The sequence below is a fragment of the Tamandua tetradactyla genome, chromosome 8 (genome assembly GCF_023851605.1).
Source record: "Tamandua tetradactyla isolate mTamTet1 chromosome 8, mTamTet1.pri, whole genome shotgun sequence".
In the NCBI taxonomy this organism is placed as follows: domain Eukaryota; kingdom Metazoa; phylum Chordata; class Mammalia; order Pilosa; family Myrmecophagidae; genus Tamandua; species Tamandua tetradactyla.
In genome coordinates, this window is record NC_135334.1 from 79,626,465 (window position 1) to 79,638,782 (window position 12,318).

General features: G+C 44.0%; 2 protein-coding genes across 11 annotated transcripts in view; one reads left to right on the top strand and one right to left on the bottom strand.

The window, feature by feature from the left end:
• C8H11orf42 (chromosome 8 C11orf42 homolog) lies at positions 1-7,462 on the top strand. Of its 2 annotated transcripts, none has more exons than XM_077113832.1 (3): positions 1-182; positions 5,920-6,718; positions 7,088-7,462. In XM_077113832.1, the coding sequence occupies exons 1-3, from the start codon at positions 111-113 to the stop codon at positions 7,381-7,383; spliced, it is 1,167 nt and encodes a 388-aa protein (XP_076969947.1). In that variant the 5' UTR covers positions 1-110; the 3' UTR covers positions 7,384-7,462. The 2 variants fall into 2 exon arrangements, with proteins under 2 accessions (XP_076969947.1, XP_076969948.1); XM_077113833.1 differs by having other exon boundaries at positions 2-182; positions 6,990-7,212.
• FHIP1B (FHF complex subunit HOOK interacting protein 1B) overlaps positions 4,366-12,318 on the bottom strand; it is a 25,747-nt gene continuing 17,794 nt past the window's right edge. For 4 of the 9 annotated variants that reach the window (XM_077113825.1, XM_077113822.1, XM_077113824.1 and 1 more), the window contains 3 exons: positions 11,572-11,750; positions 11,250-11,412; positions 4,367-7,973 (listed from right to left, as the gene is read on the bottom strand). In XM_077113825.1, the coding sequence (XP_076969940.1) occupies positions 7,615-7,973; positions 11,250-11,412; positions 11,572-11,750 (701 nt within the window). In that variant the 3' untranslated portion in view covers positions 4,367-7,614. Of the gene's footprint in view, positions 7,974-11,249; positions 11,413-11,548; positions 11,751-12,318 lie in introns of those variants that run through there. The other 5 variants (XM_077113827.1, XM_077113829.1, XM_077113826.1 and 2 more) reach the window with 3 other exon arrangements.

Sequence of the window (12,318 nt, forward strand, 5' to 3'; positions counted from 1 at the left end):
ACTGTAGTAGGTCAGAGCTCAAGGCCTGGAGCCTCACCTACCTAGGCAACTTGGGGTTCCTGCAGCAGCCATTGCCCTGCCCAACCCTTCCCATATCCCCACACCCCATCATGTTGGCTGGTACCCCTCACCTGCTGACAGTGGATGAAGCTGATGCCACCTGGACCCTCATTAAGGATAAGGTACGTAAAGTAAATGGGCTAAAAAGGAGGGAATAAAGTATGACTAGGATGATTCTCAGCAACTTGTGAGTAGGAAGGGGTAGGAAGTTTGAAGATAATAACTTTTACTCAGTGTTTGCTTATGTATCAGGCACTGCACTAAGTGCTTTACACAAACTGTCCCATTTAATCTAAATCACAAAACTAAGTAAGAAAGGTTCCCTGAAAGGGAATGTACAGGAAGCTATGTCAAGTCCAGAGTAGGGCTTAAGAGATCAGGCAGGCTTTCTAAAGAAAGTAGGAGTTATTCACAAAAAAAAGTTGCTTAATACATACTTGAGTTAATGAGCAGATGATTGGGTGGGTGAGTGAAGTGTAGTAATCAAACGAAGAGCATGCTTACATAAGGGAGAACGAGTACAAGGTATTGAAAATGGGATGGTATATGGAAAAAATATAATCAATGCAAACTAGGGTCTATAGTTATCAGTAACATTGTTAATATGCTTCCATTAAATGTAACAAAGGCAATATACCGAAGCTAAATGTTAATAAAAGGGGGATATAAGGAAGGGGTATGGGATTCTTGGTGGTTGTGTTTCTCCTTTTTATATATTTTTTAACTTTTCTTTTTTTTTCCTATTTCTTTCTTTGAGGAAGAAATGGAAATGTCCTCATATAGATTGTGGTGGTGAATGCATAACCATGTGATTACACCTGAATTATTGTTTATTCAGAATGGATTCTATGGTGTGTGAATAAAACTGTTTAAAATTAAACAGAAAGTGCTGAGGAAAATGTGGAGAAAGAGATGTACCTATATACTGTTGGTAGGGAAGTAGAATAGTACAGACCCTCTGGAAGGCAGTGTGTTGGTTCCACAGGAGGCTCAATATAGGGTTGCCATATGATTCTGCAATCCCGTTATTAGATATATACTTGGAAGAACTGAAAGCAGGGACACAAATGGACATTTGCACACTACGCTTATTGTGGCGGTATTCATGACTTGCAATGGATGGAAGTGGTCTACAGGTACAGCAACTGAATAGAAGAGCAAACCATGCGTATACTGAGTGGGTACAAGGAGGAATGAGGTGTTGAGGCATGCAACTAGATGAATGAACCTGAAGAACAGTATGTTGAGTGAAATAAGCCAGAAACAAAACGATAGATATTATAATGCCCCACTGATATTAACTATCATGTGCAAACTCTGATAATTAAATTCAAGAACACAGGTTATCAGGGGAAGGCTTAATGTAAAGGTTCCTAGATTGTAAGCTCTTACAGCAGACACATATATTCCTGGTTGTAACTGCTATTTCTAAATTCTGAGTTGCTGAGCTTTGTATATAACCTGGTCATTTCCTGGAACTTCGCATATTTGTGTGACACCTGAGACTCAAAGCTAGAGTTCTGTAGCTATGAAAGCTAGCAACATCCCATACAGCAACTGTTTAAAAAGCTGAAAAGGAGATCAGACTCCAATTAGAGATATGAATGAAGCTGATCTGGTTAGGACTAAGGTAAATCAAGGTAAAGGAAGATATTGACTGCATTTTAAAACCAAGGAGATGTTTGTCTGGTGCAAAATTTATTGGCTGTAGCACACTACCTAATTTAACATGTATGGTCAGTTTATTTGAACACCATAATTACATGGAACCATGAATAGGGAGTGAGATCAATATCTTGGTTTGTACAGGTTAGTGTGATGCCCTGATACATTCCAGAGTAATCTGGGTAGGAGATAAAAAAAAAAAGTATTTGCAAAGTCCCCTTGAGGGACTGGGGGAAAATGTGGAAATACTAAACTTCCTAACTTGGGGAAGAATCTGGTATTCTCGCAAGCTTTGGGGACTACCAATAAAATAGGCCAAGCTCCTGATCTTGGGGCTTATCCTTATGAAACTTATTCCTGCAAAAGAGAAGCTAAGCCTACTTATAATTATGCCTCAGAGTCACTCCCAGAGAACCTCTTTGGTTGTTCAGATGTGATCACTGTAAGCCAATTGTGCAGGTAAACTCACTGCCTTCCTCCCTATGTGGAACATGACTCTTAGGGGTGTAAATCTCTCTGGAAATGTGGGACCTGATTACCAGGGATGAGCCTGGCCACCGTGGGACTGAGAAAGACTTCTTGACCAAAAGGGGGAAGAGAAATGATACAAAATAAAGTTTCAGTGGCTGAGAGATTTCAAACAGAGTCGACAGGTCATTCTGGAGGTTGTTCTTATGCATTATATAAAAGGGATATATACTTATCCCTTTTCAGTTTTTGGTATATTGGTTTAGCTAGAGGAAAATACCTGAAACTGCTCAACTGTAATCCAGTAGCCATGATTCTTGCAGATGAATGTATAACCATATAGCTTCTACAGTATGAAAATGTGATTGTCAAAACCTTGTGACTGACACTCCCTTTAATCAATGTATGGACAGATGAGTAAGAAAATAAAGACAAAAATCAAATAAATAAAAGGGTGGGGGAATAGAGCATATGGAATGTCTTGGGTATTCTTTTTTACTTTAGTTTTTATTTTTATTCTTTTTTTTGGGGAGTAATGAAAAGGTTCAAAAATCAATTGTGATGATGACTGCACAACTATATGATGAAATTGTGAACTATTGACTGTATACTTTAGATGATTATATGGAATGTGAATATATCTAAATGAAATTGCATTAAAAGAAATGTAGAGCATGGGCAGAAGCCAGGAGAGCAAAAAGAAAATCTGTATTTATGAACTGCAAGTAGTCTGCTAGGAGCAGAGCGTAAATGGGGTAGTGGTGAAAATGATGCTGAAGAAATACAGGAGGGCTGATCGTAAAAGGCCCCTCAAGCTTCTTATAAAAAGCCTAGACTTTACCTTCATCCTCTTCACAGATATTCCCCCCACTTCAAATCCAAAGAATGATAAATTTGGATTTTCAAGCCAAATATGTAGATTTCAAGAAGCAGGGAAATCTCAGCTGTACCTGGGTTGCAGGAGTCCAACAAATCCCATGAACTAACTTTTCAGTTGCAGATGAAATGGTCAAATTTCTCAGACTGGAGAATTTAGGGACCAAGTTCTGGTGACACAATTTGAAGGAGAGCAACTTTAAAACATTCATACAAGAGAGCCCACAGCCATCTTAAAGTAGGGCCTACCAGACTCAAAGCAGCTTTACTGGCATGTAGCTCCGCTGTGTGCTGCTCACTACAAAGGCTAGCTTCCCAGGAAATCAAAAATAGGAAAGTCAAGGTCCTTCCAAGTATTAGAGTAAATAATTTCAGCAGTGTAGAAGATATGTCCTGACTAGATCAATCAGAATTAGGATGAAAGTAAATGAGTCTTCAGCTAACTATTAGAAAGCTACACCACCTCTGTTTCATCCTATTTAAATGGAAAGTGTCAGGAAAGTCAGGGTATAGTAGTACAGGATAATCACTGATGGCATATGGCAAATTCAAGGAATAGGACCTGTTTGAGTTACCTTGTTTCCTCTCTCCAGAGCTGCTGACAGTTAGGCACTTCGTAGAACATTTGCCTAAACAGGACCCAAGGTCTCCCCCTTCAGAATTCAAACCACAAACAGTACATTAAAGAAGACAACCCTTTACCACCACCTTACTGGGTTGCCCTTGTGATTTGACCTAAATTTGCAAGACCTCTAAATTCCACAGAACTGAGTTGAGAGAGAAAATTTCAGTGGGAGCAGGTAGTGTTCTCAAACAGTGACTCTAAAAAGAACAATCACCCCAGTAAAGAACTAAACTTATTTTCCTTATTTTAGGACAACCACTGGTAAGAAAGAGGCCCTCATAAATCTCCATGGAAAATATGTGCTGGGAAAGAGCCTGCAGCTAAGGCAGAGACTCACCCTTTTAGCCGAAATTTGGACTATAAGCAACCAAATATTTTAAATGCCATATTCTTCATTACAGGGGACTTCTACTGGAGACATTCCCATTTATCTCATTTGTGCAGGATCCTAGGCAAAAAAGTCACAGCTAGGAGTGGATTTTGCAGTTATGCTTTCATTGTCATGGGGCAGAGCATTTTATCCAAAAATGCCCTACCTTCTTGTGTTCTGCTCTCACCCCTGAAAACAACTGGTCCTTCTCAGAGCTCTGTTCTGCAGCCTGCCACATCCATCCAAAAGTGTTCCATGTCTCAGTGATGCAAAGGAGGGGGAATGGGGGGGGGGGGGGGAATTCCTCCATGCAGATTCAGAAAGAACATCAGTGATTTCCTTGGCCAGGCGACAAGACTGTAGTCTTCAATGTAGTACAGCTTGTCTGCAGAGCAGATGCAATTCCAGTTATCTAACCTTCCTCTTCAGCTAGAGAGTAGCACTTCCAAATTAGCTTTAGGTAGCAGGAAACAGAGCAGGCTTGAGGAAACACTGATGAACTCTATCAGCCTAGCAAAGTGGGCAATATCAGATGGACAAGTGGGATTTAGGGACTGGGGATAGGGAGTAGAATACTGCACTTTAAACAGAGAGCTCAAATATGAAATGGGTAAAGAGGGAATTTTGTGTGCCCATGCTCCCTAGCAGAACAGAGCACCAGAAGCCTTAGACCACAATATCCTGTACAGGTCAAAACCATGAAACCTAAGTACAATTAGTAAAAAGGATCCTATAGGGTTTCCCAATTGGCCACAAAAAAAACCTGTCCAGAGCTGAGTAACCAAATCCAAAAAGGTCAAGACAAGGGCAAAACCAAGGGGAAATGGAATCCCTAAAAGCATATTGGAGCATGCGTTAAAGATAAGGCCTCAAATTCCTTGAAAGAACTTTCTGTATAACCCATGCTACCAGGTAAAATGTGTGTACTAAGGGGCTATTGACACTGTAAGAATGGATATCCAAAACCTGTTTCTGTGTACCTATTCTTGGTTAATGTCATCACTTATCTAACCAGTCACACAGAAAAGATCATTGAAGATCCCTTTTCCCACACTCCTTCAGTGTCCAAGTTCTATTGATTCTATAACCTAAATATCTCTAGTTTTGGGCCTTATCACCTTTAATTAAGAGGACTATAATACTCTGACCTCTACCTCTCCTTAATTCATGACTTCCTATTCAAAATTAGCTTTCTAAAACACCTATCTGATCCTGCCCCTTCTATCCAGTACCCTTCAAGTGGTTTCTTATTGCCAGATAAAATTCCAGTCACTTCACATACATATAAGGCCTTCCATCATCCAGTTCCTGTCTTTTTCTCCTTCTTCATACCACCCTATATTTCAGTAATATTGAAATTATGTGTTCCTGAAGTGCTTTTCTTGGTTTGTAGATTCAAGTTTTACTAGTTGCTTCCTCTGCCTGAAGTGACCATTCTCTCACCTAGCTAATTCCTCCAAAGCTCAAGTATTACCACTTAGAAAACTTTTTTCATCCCCTTTTCTATCAAAGACAAAGGCTGTTAATCACTTTTTCTGACATCTTCACAACTTGATATTATTTTACTTAGCTAACTGCTCTTTACATTTCTGTGTATCCCCCACTAGACTGAGCTATATAGGACAATGACAAAGTCTCATTCTTTTATGTATTCCTTGTGTCTAGAAGAACCAGGCATAGTAAACATTCAATGTTTTGCTGCAGGAGAACTGGGAGATAAGTAGAAGTATGATAGTCTGTGCACAAATGTGGTGAAGTAATTGAACTGTGAACACGGGGAAGGTCATTCTAGAGTAGGCTACCAGTTAAATTCTAGCCCCACTCAGTCCCTGACCTATAAACTGGCCATCTGCAGGTCATCGAGGAGCGATTTGGATCCAGTGTAGTGGCAGTACCCTTCTTGTCGGATGCAGCCTGCTATGATCTACTGGGTGTGCTAGTGAAACAGTCCCGCCCAGCCCATACCCGCCTGGTTTTACCAGGTCGCCAGGGCCGGCGGGCACTACAACCAGTGGGGCCACTGCCAAGTCTTCTGGAACAAGCAGGATCTGATGATGCCTTTGCCCACTGCACTCGGGAATACTCACCAAATGGCCGAGCAGAGATATCCTATGAAGAGATGCGACTGTTGGATGGGCAACCCTGCCGGATTCGATTGCATTTGGGAGGACTGCGCAAGAAGGTGGCCTTCCTATTGCTGCCACCAGGGCAGGTGAGCCTACAGCAGACTCTTCCCTGGCTCCGAAGTACCCACAGCATCTATATCATCTACCAGGTCTTCTCTTGCTCCTGGCTGCAGCTGGGGCTATTACCTACAGCCTGTGAACCCCAGCTTCTTCGGTTGCAACGTTCACTACCCGTTGCCTTCTCCTGCCTCAAGTTTTCACTGCAGCCCAAGGGTGTGCTGGGACCACAGAAGCCCCTGACCAAAGACCCACTGCCCCATGGGGCCAACTGGGTTAGACCCAACCTCAGCATCATGCCAACTCTGGCCCCCACATCTGCCCTTGCCAACACCCCTGAAGCTGCTGACGTGTCCCCACCTGTCCCAGCCCCACCTACACCACCTCCCCAGGAAGGGCCAGAAGGCAGACCCACCAGATTCTCCTACAAGGGCCGAAACCCCTTCCGGAGGGGACCCCAAGTACTGTCAGGTACTGCTGAGGGAAATGGAGATGAGAGGGATGGAATAAAGTAGAGGAGGGAGAGGGCAGAGAGAGGATAGCCCAGGAAAGTGTGGAAAGTACACATGCCTGTGTTCTGGACCCTGGTGAGAGGAATGGAGTGAGGGAGCCAGGGGAGGGTAAGATGGAATCATGGTCCTGATGAGAGGGTGGGGACAGCACAGAGGACCAGAGGGAGGGACTAGGGAGAAGAAAGACCAGGGCATGAGTCAAGCTGTGACAATATCCCCAATCCTGGCAGAGAACTGGCTCTTCAGCCCCCGCAACCCCCCACCAGGAGCCCAGGGTGGGGGCCCCGGGGACCCCGACCGGCACTCCATGTCCCTGCCCCTGCTGCAGGGTCTGTCCTCGGAATTCGACAGCGACGACTGAGGCTGTGGCAAGAGATGCAGGGGGGAAGAACCCCCCGAAGTGGCATAGGGATACTGGTCCCCAATAAACATCAGCTGCTGCTCCCCAAACCATCCTGGGCCCATGCTACTTCTTCCTTCTGGAGTGCAGAGAAGGGGGAGAGTCTCTTGTTTTTTTCCCCTAGACTTCATGTCCCCTCACCCTCTAAAGGTTGGCATTTAGGGCAGAAGGAAAACCTTGAAATCCTGGAGTCAAAATCCTTACCAGAGAGAAAATACCCCTGACCACTCCCATTTCACACCCTTTTTGGGCCCCAGCCCCACAGAAAAGGGTGGGAAAGAAGAGTGAGCATAGATAGAGATTTCCCTTTTATACATATTGCAACAAGTTCTCCATAAAACATTCATCTGAAATAAATTAAAAAGTCTTCTTGTCACTGCCTCCAAACATAAAAAGGAGCCTGTGCCCTGGCTCCAGCCAGGCCACTTGTGGCCCTGATTGTCCATGGAAAAGAGTTAAGGATTGAGGGGCCCAGAGCCTGAGACAGGACTGGTCCCCTCTTCTGAAGTATCCAACAAGAAAGGCGAGGTTACAGCATGGGCCTGGGAGATAGCAGCCAACTCCTTGAGAAACTCAGGAAAAATGACTGCACAGTAGACAGCATTCTTGACTCGCAGAGCCTCACCCTGGCGCTCAGGGGCCCCGCTCCGGGGGGTTAGTACTGGAGTTGAAGCCCCAGGGGAGCCCCCACCTAGGCCAAGTCCTGCTCCATCTCGCCCAGGCTGAAGGACCAACTGTGCCGCCTGGCGGGCCCTGGTTGGACTGTGTGCATGCCGCAGGAGCAACTCCCCCAAGGATGGCCTCCGGCTCTTCACTGGGAATAAACAGGGATATCATGGAGGTGCTGGGGTCAGGGAACCTCCTTTGGTCTGGGAGAGGAGATTCCCCTACCCCCTAGGTTCATGGACTTTTCTACTAGAGTTCTGATGCATGCAAAAAGGATATAAGAACCTCAAACAGGATGACCGAGAACTGGAGGGGGAAGGGTTTTTTCTCACTTTCACACCAAAATGCTGCCTGCCCAGCCTTCTTTCTTTTATCCAGACTCCCCACTTCATCCTCAGTCTTCTCAATCAGTCAACACTTTAGCCCTTCATTCACTCAGGATTCCTTCCTTCTCCATGCTTCCTAGCCCCAAACGATTATCCTGCTACTCTCCAGTCAGTATTCTACCATCACCAAGACACTTCTTCTTAATCTAACATGCCCTTATGTCATACTTCCTGTTACCCTTCTGAACCTGTCAACCGTTTGCACCTTCCACCAGCCTACAAAACTTACCCACATTGTCTGCTCCTTCAGTAACCACAGGAATTCAATACCCATAGTTCAGTGACTATTTCTGTTATACCTTGTCCCTCCAAGATCCATGCTCCTATACCACCACTTACCTCTAGATCCACGAGTCCCTCTCCTATACCCACCAAAGCCACCCACTCAGACAACTTCATACCAGCTTAGAGACCAGTAAGCCATTTAAACACTGCCATCTCTATATACTTCTGTCTAGATTCCAGGCTCTGGGTCTATACCCACTATCTGGGGCCTAGACTCTAGCCTCTAGATCACTATGGTTCCCACTCCTTACCCCTAATATAGGCTACAGAGAGATGCTTTAGCAGACCTATTAAACATGGCCTTCAGAGCCCCTCACAATCAAGCTCTACCCTCCTTCTCCCAACTCCTCAAAACTCCCCATACCTACCCTGTTTTGTTTTGTGTTTTAACATTTGTTCCCCCTATTATTTATTTATTTTTAATCCATATTTTTTACTCATCTGTCAATATCGTAGATAAAAGGAGCATCAGACATGAGGTTTTCACAATCACCTAGTCACACTATGGAAGCTATATCATTATACATTCATCTTCAAGGAACATGGCTACTGGACCACAGCTCTACAGTTTCAGGCACTTCCCTCTAGCCTCTCTAATACATCTTAAACTAAAAAGGGGTATCTATAAAATGCATAAGAATAACCTCCAGGATAACCTCTCGACTCCGTTTGAAATCTCTCAGCCACTGACACTTTATTTTGTCTCATTTCCCTCTTCCCCCTTGCAGTCAAGGAGGTTGTCTCAATCCCTTGATGCTGAATCCCAGCTCATTCTAGGATTTCTGTCCGACTTTGCCAGGAAGGTTTATACTCCTGGGAGTCATGTCCCACATAGAGAGAGGAAGGTCAGTGAGTTTGCTTGCCGTGTTGGCTGAGAGAGAGAGATAGGCCACATCTGAGCAACAAAAGAGGTTCTCTGGGGTTGACTCTTAGGCCTAATTTTAAGTAGGCTTAGTCTATTCTTTGTGAGTATGTTTCATATGAACAAACCCCAAGATTGAGGGCTCGGCCTACTGATTTGGTTGTCCCCATTCTTGTGAGACTATCAGGAATTCTCCAAATGGAGAAGTTAAATTTTCCCCCTTTCTCACCATTCCCCCAAGAGGACTTTGCAAATACTCTTTTATTCACTGTTCAATTCACTCTGGGAATTATCGAGGCATTACTGTGGACAAACCTACAGAATCTCATGCCTTATTCAAGGTTCCATGTACTTACCCTACCCTGTTTTTTAATCTACACCTGTCTGCTCTTCCTGGAACCTTCCAGATACTTGTCATGCTTCTATAGCTCCCTCTGCCTAAACTCTGTTCTCTCTACTTTTTTCAACCTTCCTGGCCTAGTTTTACTATCACCAACTCTCTGGGAAACCACCTCTGACTTCCCCTCCACTGATTTCCTATTTTACTGCTCTTTTACTTACTTTAACACTCTGTTCACATCTCTTCTACCTTTGGTACTAATCTATGAGCTCAAGGGGCTTGGACTATGTCTCATTTACCTTTAATCTCTGAGCCCTCCACAGTGACCACTGTGCCAGAAATACTCAAAGTACTAGAACAAGAGGAAGTCATACTAAGGAATTTCAGCTGGGTCTTCAAAGCTGTGCAGTAACCCTTCTCATATATATATACACTCTTCCCAACCCATACACTTTTCTCTTTAAGCCCCTACCTCACCTCTACTCTTGCTCTCAGAATGTTATTTTATCTTCTACTTTGATTAGCAAATAAAGGATGATCTAAAGCCCCTCCACACTTCACAATGCCATTTACATATGTCGTTTCCTCCTTGCTCTCTGCTCATTTACCTCAAAGGAAAAAGAAATCAAAAAACACCAAACCCCTTTCCTGCCTAAAGTCAATCCTTTATCGGTGCTCTATATCCCATTACTTCTACCACCTTTGGGACCTTGTTCTGTCAGTTATTATACTTTCCTGGTCATTCTCTAGATTATAAGCTTTGGAAAGAAGAGACCACGTTTTATACCTCACTGAATTCTCTGTACCAAAGACAATACCTAGCACAATATAGCAAGTGATCAGATACTTGTTCAATGAAAGATCTGATATAAAACTTCTTGGTCATATTTAATTCTGTCGTGTGCCCTACAATTACTCACCAATTTTGCCAATACTTTCTTCCCATTTCTACCTTACCAAATTCTTCCTATTTCCACTACTATAATTCAAGCATTAGAGGTCACATCTGCATTATAGCAGAAGCCTCCTGACTGTCTTTCATGGCTCCATTTTCTCTTAGCTCCAATGCACTTAACACACAAGCTAACATATTCACCCCTCCACTCCCAGATTTAAAAACTTTCAGTGGTTTCTCCGCCTAAAAGATCTACCCAGACCAACTTCAACTCTCAGAACCTTCAGTTCTGGCCAATCTTTCCAGCTTTACCACCACTGTTCCATCACCTTTCAAGGTTCTAGCACCACCTATATGGTCTACTCTGCCCCTTGAACATAATAATCCTACCTATCTCTCTCAAGGCCCATGCCAAATGCCATGTTCTTTACCAAACTGTAATAATACTTCAATCTAAAGACTACTCCATTCCCTTGCCTGTCCCCAACTTCTACAACAGATTTTGGTGGTACTGATTTGGTTCTTAGTAGACAGAGCTACATTCTATTCTCTAAACAGGAGTCAGAGGATAATTCACCCTTAGTAACAGCTCAATTAACCCAGGGTAATTTGTTGTCTGGTGAGGATTATGAGAGGGGTGGTAGGATAGGCCTCACCTAGGGGATCAGAACGGCGGGGGGCAGATCCTGCTGCAGGGCCTTCAGTCCAGTCCAACTTGCCACGGGCAATGAGGTACTTCTTGGCCTTGGAAAGTAGTGCTGGGAAGTCCTCCTGGGAAGCTGCAAAACTCTCAATCTTATTCTTCACAGAGCCCAACACCTATGAAGCATAATTTCATGACATTTCTGGGCAGCTCTAGATTGACACAGTCCCTTCTAGACCCACTAAGCCTGTTCCCAGACCCCCAAAGACCACTCCAGCTGCGGGCCTGGCCCACCATGGAGCCTGGACGCACCCATGCATGCATGCATCGCACACCTGCAGCAGGGACTTGACACTGGGCTGGAAGACCATGTTGGTGTTGAGCAGGAAAGAGCGGAGCAGGGGCTGGGGGTGACAGGCCAGCTGGGCCACCAGCCCTGTCAGCAGGAAGTTGACATAGACGGAGTTCTGCAGCATGTTCTCGAGTTTGGCAAAGAGCACAGCCATGAAAGGGCCTGGGGATGGGGAGGGAGTGGGCACAAGGATACAAGGCCTGAACACAATGCAAAGACTGCACACATTCCTCCCCCAAACAAGACACAAACTGCCCCTCCCCTCTGCCCCCACAAGCTAGATGAAAATTATTTTTATGTCAGCCTCCGGGTATGTTTAAATATCCCATGACCACCTAACTCTGGAGAAGATAAGATGACAGACACTACATGGACCCAAGAGTCCAGATGCTAGCTTTACACACATTTGAGCTGAAGAGCCAGAACTTAGGCTGTGGAGTCAGACAAATCTGGTTTCAAATTTCAGCTTCGCCCTTTACCAGCTGTGTTATTGTATAACTCAAAATTCCCCAAGTTTCAGTTTCCTACTCAGTAAAATAAGAACATATACCTACCTCATAAGATTATTAAAAGGATCAATGAGATATCAATTTAAAGCATTTAGCCCAAGTTCTAACAAAATAAATATTCAATAATAACTATAAACTACATACTATTCCTCAATTTTTTAAAAAGCTTCACCCAAGAGAAGGAGACAGCATAAACAATAGGAAGGCAAAGTTATTAGGAC

What these genes read in the sequence shown, in the direction of transcription:
- C8H11orf42 (XM_077113832.1), top strand. Translation starts at nt 111, where the DNA reads ATGTTGGCTGGTACCCCTCACCTGCTGACAGTGGATGAAGCTGATGCC. An exon ending in GGACCCTCATTAAGGATAAG is followed by an intron (nt 183 to 5,919) that starts GTACGTAAAGTA and finishes GGCCATCTGCAG; the next exon opens with GTCATCGAGGAGCGATTTGG. An exon ending in GGGACCCCAAGTACTGTCAG is followed by an intron (nt 6,719 to 7,087) that starts GTACTGCTGAGG and finishes CCCCTGCTGCAG; the next exon opens with GGTCTGTCCTCGGAATTCGA.